Below are 9217 nucleotides of genomic sequence, written 5' to 3'. Positions count from 1 at the left end.
TGAAAAAGTATCAGGGTAACATGAACATCGAGGAGCTATTCACTGAAATTTTCACTGAAGATGAAAAATTCGAAATTTTTGAAAAAGTATCAGGGGAACATGAACGTCGAGGAGGTAATCAATTTTTAAACGATATTTCGAATAATTAGTCATTTACAAAAAGAAAATAGGAATTATTAAAAAAAAAAAATGAATGTTGGCGGGATCGAACCCCAGCCGTCGGCGTGCTAGCCGAGCACGTTACCACTAGGATAACGCACTATTATAATATTATAATTTCATTAGGAGTATATATTTTGCAAAGGAATCTTTTTCAAAAATTTCAAATTTGTCAATTTCACTGCATATCTTCTAGATTTTCAAAAATTCAGTTTTTAAACAATATTTCCATTGATTAGCCATTTATAAAAAAAAAATTGTAAGTATTTTGAAAAAATGAAAAAAAATGATGCAGGTATCGAACCCTAGCGGTCAGTAGAGATGGGATTCTCTGGATTTCTAATTGTTTATAATTTAGTTCTTGGTCAGATACCTCATATTTTCATTCCAAAACTCATTTTCTAACATTAAAAATGATGTTTATATCAAAGATCACAATTCATTAGTTTAACACTTTAAGAATGTTTGAAAAATGTCGAATATTCAAGAACTCCATCGAATATACATATTCTATGTCAGTAAATCAGTAAATTTGAATACGTACTATCAAATTCTAAAGTTTCTCCACGAGAAACTAAAAAATAAAAACTATTGATTGCAACGATTCCAACGAAAAGATATCGATAATAAAACCTCGATATACCAATACATCGATGAAAAATATCGATAGCATGGCGTATCGATGTTACCTCGACCACGACTGCATTGGAATCAATTGAAATGTTTGTTTAGAAGAAACGGAAGGGACGAAAAAGATGTTGGATTGCTAAATAAATATCTCCATTTACCTGAATGATGGAGGACATCGAGTCTGAAGAATCTGTGAAAGCCCCGGGTTTCAGAGAGGATTGCCTCAGACTCTTGGAGAAGTTTGAGGAGAATGAAGACTGCAGTTTCGAGCGATTCTCTGAGCTCTGGAGGATGATGAAGTTTACAAACGTTTATTGGTTGGTAAGAATTTCCAGAGAATAGAACTGAATAAAATTAATTATGAAAATTCTCGGGATAACCCTAGGAATCGGGTGAGTGAAGCAGAGATGCTGCAATTCTGCAAAGAAGCCCTGGACATAGCCAAGGAATTCATTTCTCCCAGCTGTAGTATCACACGTAAGATCGGGGGTATTTTCCTCCTTTACGGTCTTTACTTCAAGTGCCCGATGAAGGGCCTTAAAATTAGAAAGACAAAAACACAGTGGGAGAATCTCCTGCAGCTCCGGGATGACCTCTTCAGCAGGCAAAAAATGGAGGCGGTGTATATTCTGAATAAACTTATTGAATCACATGCTTTTGCCTTCTGCATCAGAAATCATGAGGTAATTTTTATATTTTCCAAAATTTAAATACTTCACATCATGTAAAACTGAAATATTTTACATACACCCCAGGATTACCAGGAAATAAAGGAAACGGTCTATATAAAAACATTCTACAGCTTTACACCTGTTGATTAAAAATTAATTATCATTTTCAGAACGGTCTAGAGAACCACTGTGCCTTGAAAGATGTAACGATGAAGACATTGGAGTCTTCTCACAGCAAACCAACTGAAATCCTCTCGTCTCTGACCGAAATTTCCAGTATCAGTGAGGCCTACGTTCAGCTTAAATCAAAATTGCTCGGCAACTCCACTGGAAATGTTCCCAAATTGTACAATGGCCTGGAAATTAAAAAACTATTAAAAGACATCGATAAAATTAACGACGTTGGTTCGAGAAGATCTAGAGGAACATCCAATGACAATGAGGATTTAATAAATGATTCGTCATCGACTGGATCTGAAGACACTGACGAGGACTTCGACCCGGACCCTGTATAACTCTTTTTTTTATTGTAATTCATTAAGAATAATTCATTTGTAAATGTCTTTTATAAATTTTGTTAGAAAAATAACGTAGTACTCTGAGATTTGTATAATCGTAAACACCACTTGGATCTGTGTTATTTTATTTTCATTTTTTTGAGCACCAAGTATTGAATCGAATGACTGTGTGGATCACAGATTGTTTACATCCTTCTCACTTCCTCCGTTCTAGGAAAGACCTATAGTATGTATTATGTAGAGCTCGGAATTATGCTGAGTGTTGTTTTGCGTTCGTTGATGATCACATCTCGAATTCCAGAGGTTTTCGACGCACAAAAAACGAAAGAAATACAAACTGCTCACAATATTGTAAACCAATTATACATTTTTTAAAGTATCTTACTTTTTTTACTTTGAGAAAATTTCTCAGAAAAAAAAGTCTTTATTCTGACAACTCAACGTTGGATTCTGGCGCCGTGTGGTACCGCGTGGCGGTAAATCTTCAGTCTTTGTCCGGACATCGTCTCCTGCAGATACAAAAAAATACTGAATAATCGTTTCTTACAAAAAATTACTGAGTCCTGATCCTGAGATTGTTCTTCTACTGAAATCCGAGGGGTTTCTCGAAGGAGAAGTGAACGAAATTCCAGTTGAAACTGAAGAATTATTTTGAGTAAGAGATCACCACTTGTGGATTATTTTTTTTGTGAGAGCAGAGAAGACAAACAAAGAAAAAAATGGCGGAAATGGATCCCCTGGTTCTCTGTCCTTTTGATAATTCCCATCAAATACGTCTCAGCAGGAAGCAATTTCATATCGTCAGATGTAAAAAGAATCACCAATTGACTGATAAGGAGATTTGTCCGTACAATGCAACCCACATCGTTGATAAAATCAATTTCCAGGTGAGTAGTCAATTTCTTTTTTCAATTTCCAAAATGATTTTTGTTCACCTCGTGGTTGGAGGTGCAAACCCAAGCTGTGGAACACAATTAAAAATTTACAATCATCACGTCAGTTTTTTTAAACGTTTATGTTTGTTCTTTTTTTTTTATGAAAGGATCACCTGGCCACGTGCATGGATGCCAGGGAAATCCAGTCATTCCTCTACAAGACTGACGACACCCAGTTGACTGGGATCATCCCCATCGAACAGATCAACCAGGTGAATCCAACAACTGGAGAAGAAGATTGGGACAATGATGTTTATCATCAAACGTATGATCCCATGAAAAATTGTGAGGACAAACCTCTAGTGAGGACTCTGATAGGGGCTTCTAAAGCCAAGAGACGTGAATTCAGGATGAAAGAGAGGGAGAGAATGGCGAAATTAGTTGAGGAGAAAGTGCCAAAACCAGTAGAGGTTGAATCCTTCAAACAGAAATTCAACGAGCCCCTGCGTCCTCCAAAAAATACAGATGTTGATGAAGGAAAGCCAAGACCACTTCGTCCCCCGAAGAATTGGCCATCTTCAAGTGAAAATAATCGAAATGGAAATGCAATTCTGGGAAATGATCTCCAGCCTGAGGATAGCCCCAAATGTGCGACTCCAGCGGAGAAAAAAGACTCCAAGACTTCGGAGAAAGTCCGTATGCCCACGAGGAAGCCGAATTTGGAGACTGAGATGTCTAAGCTGCATATCAGCTCTTATGATGGAGCTTTGAGTGATGGACCCCGGGATTCATCGACAGCAAATGGGGATGACTATTTGACTCATGAGTCGAATGAGAATGTTCTGAAACGTTTGATGGAGTTGGAAGATATGGCAAAGGCTCTGGAAGAAGAGCGGAAGAAACTGACGGAACAGATGAGAGTTCCACGAGAAGGACAAAATTCATCGGCGGATTCTGAGCAGCCGAAGAAAGTCGGACGTTGTGCGGCCACCTTTAAATAAAGAAGATTTCAGATGAGAGTGGATGGTAAAAAAAATACAGAGGAGTTTTATAAAGGATACCAAAGTGGATACAAAGCAATTGGGTCGAGTGTTTGACTTTTTTTTCTTTTTGACAGTCTATGATTATCAAAACTCAGTCGCTTCGACAGACTTTCCTTTTTTTCTCATTTTCTCAGACGAATTTCAAGACACAGCGTCGTTTTGTTTCTTATTTGGAATCAAATTTGATTAGTTTATCTCATCAGGGATTTTGTATTGCAACTAGAATATGCGAAAGAAATTTATTAAAAATTTCGAGTGAAGTATATAAAGCTTTCATAGCCAAAAACTAAGAAAAAAATTATTATGTTAGAGCGTAACTTGAATGAGCACTCAGCTCATTAAAAATAAATTCGTTTTTCAGTTTCATTCTATTCCATTGGTATTAAATATGAGGACAATCTTTTTACAACACTGTAATCTAGGAAGAAAAATAAAGTTTTAATTCCTCTTAATTATGGTCTTTCTTTTTCTATTTTTACTTTCCTTTGTAGATTGTGAGGGGAAAATATAAAAATCCAGCAATTATCAACCTTCAGTATAAATAATAACAACACAAATAATAACAGATTGAAAATATCTTTAATATTACACAGAATTTTCTCCATTAATGATGTTTTATCGAAACCATTAAAAATGAAAAAAAAAAACAAATAATCCTTCGTCGTATCCATGTACTTGAGGTCACAGTAATGTGCAAATTGAAATACTCATATATTAAGGTAAAAAAAATATACAGCTAAATTTTTCATGTACAACGCATTCATTTCGAATGTAATTGATAATTTATTTATTTCGATAATTGAAATTAACAATTTAGGGGTTTTCTTCCATCTTCTATAATAATATCTTCTATGATAATAAAATCTAAGTTACTCAGGCTTTCGGAAGACCGTTACACCAAATGAATAATTATCGAGACTCATTTTTTCTCAGTTTACGATTATTTCTTTTTTTTGGAAATCATAAATTTCTGCCAATTCGGTTTGGGAGAAAATTCTCAGGCTGTACAAAGGAGAGATCTTTCCACTCGTAATTACATTTATCCCTAATCATCTATCGTGTAAAAATAATTAACTATTCTGAATTAGAAGTTGATATTTTTGTGCACTAATCATCTGAACATTGTAATGATTTTTTCGGTTCTACGTGAAAATGTGATGAGCTTGACTTATTAATTTGGAGATTTTACGGAGTCCTCAGAGCCCTGAGAATAAGTTCTATTCATTCATCGGGCTCTGAGGTTCATTAATAAACAATTACGAACAATTTACTTTGAAAAATTGATGAAAAATAATTATGACATCTTATCGCAGACAAATCGTACCTTCAGCGGAGATCATCCTGTACACAATTCATCAGTCTGATTGTAAACCATTTTTCATTCATCAGCTTTGAATTTTTATCGATGATTTCCGGAAGGTGAAAATTATTACTTTAATTCAGTATTACGCACACTCTTGGAATCTAATACCTATTATAATATTTGTACAATATTGTGGAATTGATGATTAAAGCCCAATTATATTCTTTACCAAACTGTTGTTTCCGTAGAAATATTCGCAAAAAATGGTTGCGCGATAAAAACAAGCAGAAAATTTTGGAACACTTTAAAAGAGCTTTGTTAATTAATATTAAGCCATAAATTCACTAGGAAAAATATTACTAATAGATAATTTATAGTGAGAAATAACGATATGACTTCGATCTACTTAATTTCAAATGAGGAATTCAAATTGTGTCCTTATTGCACTTATTTCTTAACATTAATAAAAAACAGTCTTTCAAAATGTTCATTTTTTTTCAATATTTTTATTATGCACTCATCATTTACGTGGACTCTCGTAAGATTTGTTGACAAATGATAACTTCGAAATACCTTAAGTTTAAAATATTAGAAAAGCAGAAGTGAGGCATTGGAAAAATGATACAATTAGGCCTTAATCGATTATCAAACTGATTGATTACCGCCGTTCCTCTTCAGTTTGAGTTACGCGCGTGTGTGTGTAATTAGATCATTTCTACCCCAAAATTACTCAGGCTTGTGCACTCCTCAGGAATCTCATCATCTCCATTCAGATCGAATTATACTTTGATTGCTCATCGAATTAATTTCGACAGATCGATAAAGTCGGATGAATAGAAAATAAAGACAACAGAATTATCGGAATACGTCGAGAACGACTGACTCCAGAAGCAAATGATGTTTTATCTTCCAGGGCTATTTAATATTCACAAAATAAATTGCATGAAATCGCAACCCATCCAATTATACTCATCTACTTAATTACTGCTTTACATTATAGGGCTGCTAATTATGAGTAAAATATAAGTAAAACATTGACTAAACACCAAAACAAGTCTTAACCTTCTTCATTAAAAAAAAAGTCATTTGAATTTCTTACAAGTTAATCTTTACAGCACCTAGCGTTAGTTCTGTACAAATATATTACAACGGAGAGGAGGATTGATAAATAATTATCCCAAAAGAAAATTACTGTACAGTATTTCTGCACACTAAAAGCTGCTCTCATTAGAAAATAAAAATGAAAATTGAGTGTGAAAAGAGCACAGAATATACAATAAAATTCTTTGTACATTCTAGGAAATATCTTTTATTCGTGGAGATATAGATTGATTCAGTGAGGCCATTGTTTGTACTATCCGAGTGTCTCATGTAAATGATTGTCACGTATTTCAGCAAATTCGAGTTTAAGAAAATTTCAGTGAACATCTTTCCATCAAAATGATTTATCTGTAAACCTTATCACGATTCACCCTCTGGTACTTCTGAAACTCGAAAACTTGGAAATCACTTCGGAATATGTATTATCTCATATTGCAAACGCCTGGAAATATATTATTCAGACACTCATGCCTGTTATGTGGAGCTTTCGGGTTATTCTTGATAAATTTCAGTGCGTCACAAGTAAGTCCCGTTAATTATTAATTCATTCCCTCCCAGATATTTTCAAACACGCTCAACACGTTCAATTATATCCAATATCACCAGCATCGAAAGACATATGACAAAGCATTTCAGTTCAATTAAATAAATTATAAAAAAATTACAACCAAGTTGTTTTCAGGTTTTTCCTTTATAATTGAGTTCTTTTCATATTTCATCTATTTGCTTTTTTTTTCAATTGTGGAGGCACCACCTAGATTCCTCTTTCCCCTTCCCTTTCCCCTCCTTTTAACAAGCGTTCATGACAAAAATTGCGAAACTCCATTTAAAGGCAATCCGAAATTACCATTCGTTAAAAAAAGCAATACGAAAGAAAACTGGGGTACAAATCGCCTTTGAATACAAAAATATCGAAGAAATGCTGGGAAATAATCATCAGAAAAATCTCAATATTTCTAAAAGAAATTGCAGTGGAATGCACGTCAATGAATCTAGAAAATGTCTATGAACAATTGCTAAAAAAAAAAAAAACATTTGGATGAGCAGATGCTGCAGTGGAGTGGTAAAACATTCTCGAATGTTTTTCTCTGAATTCGTTAATTTCGCGGAAATTTTGTCTATTGATTCCAAATGGCGAACATGATTTTGTAGATTGTAGAACTTGTGAATTGAACAGTTTAGACAAAAAAATTCTCGAAGTACAAAAAGAAATGTTGACTTTATGTTTCCAAAAATAATTTTTTCTCTGAACGTAAATCGAATGGTGATAATCACGTTCTGCCACTTCACCACTGGATTGTTTAAACAATTTCGGAAATAAAAGATATTTTTACATTTGAAATGTTTTATCTTTCATGATGAGATTGTTATTCACGAGGTGGGATTAATTCCATGATTCCTGAATATTTTTAAAATAAGATCTTCACTGATGGGAGATGACGAATCGATCTGCCAACTAGGGAATTTAACACACACGCGCGATATCCTCTATCAGTCCACAAGGAGTCATTTCCACCTGGTCCCCAAAACTGTGCACAATGTTTGTTTGGTCTGCGTTATTGCTTCAATCGCCACTAATAACACCAGAAAACTCGTGCAACTACGTCGTCTCAGAGTCTGCCTCGGATTTAATACGCTCAACACGATAACGATTGTAGGATCGATAGGGTGAACGACTTTGGTCGTTATCGGTAATCACTCGTGTCCTGTGAGGGATCAAATTCTCGTAACGACCCATTAACCAGTCTTGGCAGAGACGATGTTGCGAGTCTGCTACATTTTTCGATGCCCAATTCGACAACCAACTGTGGAATTTCGTGTTGAGATTTTTCGTGACTGTCGGGTGACACTGCAAAATAAAACAATAATATTAATTATCGTCTTCACGGTTTACATTAGCAAAATTTGGGTGCATCTGATCTTCTCGTGCTCGAAATTTGATTCTCCTCAATTATTTTCTTTATAACCATTGGAATGATTCCCACAATACAATTTCAATCCAGAATTTCGAAATATTTTATACTAACAAGATAAAATTCTCATTGAATTTTTGTTTCAATTGATAATTCACGCACGCCAAAGTTTCAAATATGAATAAAAATATAAAGTATCGTGTAAAACTGAAGTGAATTAGATGGTCACGGAAAAATTCGGATTATCCTGACGAAAATAAATATTTGAAAGATCCTATCTCATATAGGAGTAGAAATAATTCCCAGAATTGTTTATTCGAAATTAGCAATAGGGCAGATTCCGTCGCTGCTCTATGGAATTGTTATTTAGGAAAAAATGAAAATGCCGAGCAGAAGTGGAAACGTGATACAATCATATCCAGGAAAATTTCCACTGGAAAACACAACAGCATTGTCCCTTTCGCTCTAATACTCCCTGAGGTATTCACAAAACAAACATTTCACGCAAAACTTTTTACATGAATATTTCGGAACTATCGAGTTGAAATTGCTTGTCAGCTCGTGTTTCGAACCGGAAATGCCTTCGGTTTTCCGATAAAACGTGTCCCATTGTCCCGTGTTCATTCAGCTATATCGTGGGAATGGAGGAGATTGAGGAGTGCTCTGAGGTGAATGCTTACCTCTTTAGCTCGTGCAAAAGAGTTGGGCTTGTACAGGAAGGCTTCTTTACTCGCTACGTAGAGCATGTGATAACTATTAGGATTGAAAGTGCACTGGGTGTCGTCTGATGTGATTACATCGGCACCATCACTCGTTCCCGTCATCCTCAACATCGCAGGACTCTTCAGCAAATCGCTGACACCATCCGCGTCCTCCGCTTTTTCTCCCTCTGCAGAACTGCAATTACACCAGAATTTCATTATTTTTATTCCGTCTGAAGTCCTATTTAGAAAATGAAAGGTCTACGTGTAGACGTGTAATAATTGAAAAAATGTTGAAATCGG

The 9217-nt window shown here is 35.1% G+C and overlaps 3 protein-coding genes across 6 annotated transcripts in view; 2 read left to right on the top strand and 1 right to left on the bottom strand.

Annotated features, from left to right (window-relative positions):
- The first annotated feature begins 826 nt into the window (after positions 1 to 826).
- Pbp45 (proximal sequence element A Pbp45) lies at positions 827 to 2096 on the top strand. The gene is made up of 3 exons (XM_011307372.1): positions 827 to 1106; positions 1175 to 1472; positions 1631 to 2096. The coding sequence occupies exons 1-3, from the start codon at positions 952 to 954 to the stop codon at positions 1973 to 1975; spliced, it is 798 nt and encodes a 265-aa protein (XP_011305674.1). The 5' UTR covers positions 827 to 951; the 3' UTR covers positions 1976 to 2096.
- A 97-nt stretch (positions 2097 to 2193) lies between these two features.
- On the top strand, positions 2194 to 4315 carry LOC105268083 (uncharacterized). The gene is made up of 2 exons (XM_011307360.1): positions 2194 to 2865; positions 3021 to 4315. The coding sequence occupies exons 1-2, from the start codon at positions 2698 to 2700 to the stop codon at positions 3852 to 3854; spliced, it is 1002 nt and encodes a 333-aa protein (XP_011305662.1). The 5' UTR covers positions 2194 to 2697; the 3' UTR covers positions 3855 to 4315.
- Positions 4316 to 4659: 344 nt separating this feature from the next.
- Sin3A (SIN3 transcription regulator family member A) overlaps positions 4660 to 9217 on the bottom strand; it is a 28925-nt gene continuing 24367 nt past the window's right edge. For all 4 annotated transcript variants that reach the window (XM_011307315.1, XM_011307307.1, XM_011307332.1 and 1 more), the window contains exons 11-12: positions 8894 to 9110; positions 4660 to 8149 (exon numbers count right to left, since the gene is read on the bottom strand). In XM_011307315.1, the coding sequence (XP_011305617.1) occupies positions 7901 to 8149; positions 8894 to 9110 (466 nt within the window). In that variant the 3' untranslated portion in view covers positions 4660 to 7900. The remainder of the gene's footprint in view (positions 8150 to 8893; positions 9111 to 9217) is intronic.

The sequence above is a fragment of the Fopius arisanus genome, unplaced genomic scaffold, assembly GCF_000806365.1.
Source record: "Fopius arisanus strain USDA-PBARC FA_bdor unplaced genomic scaffold, ASM80636v1 scaffold00003, whole genome shotgun sequence".
NCBI classification, from domain to species: domain Eukaryota; kingdom Metazoa; phylum Arthropoda; class Insecta; order Hymenoptera; family Braconidae; genus Fopius; species Fopius arisanus.
This window is presented reverse-complemented; position numbering and strand designations above follow the sequence as displayed.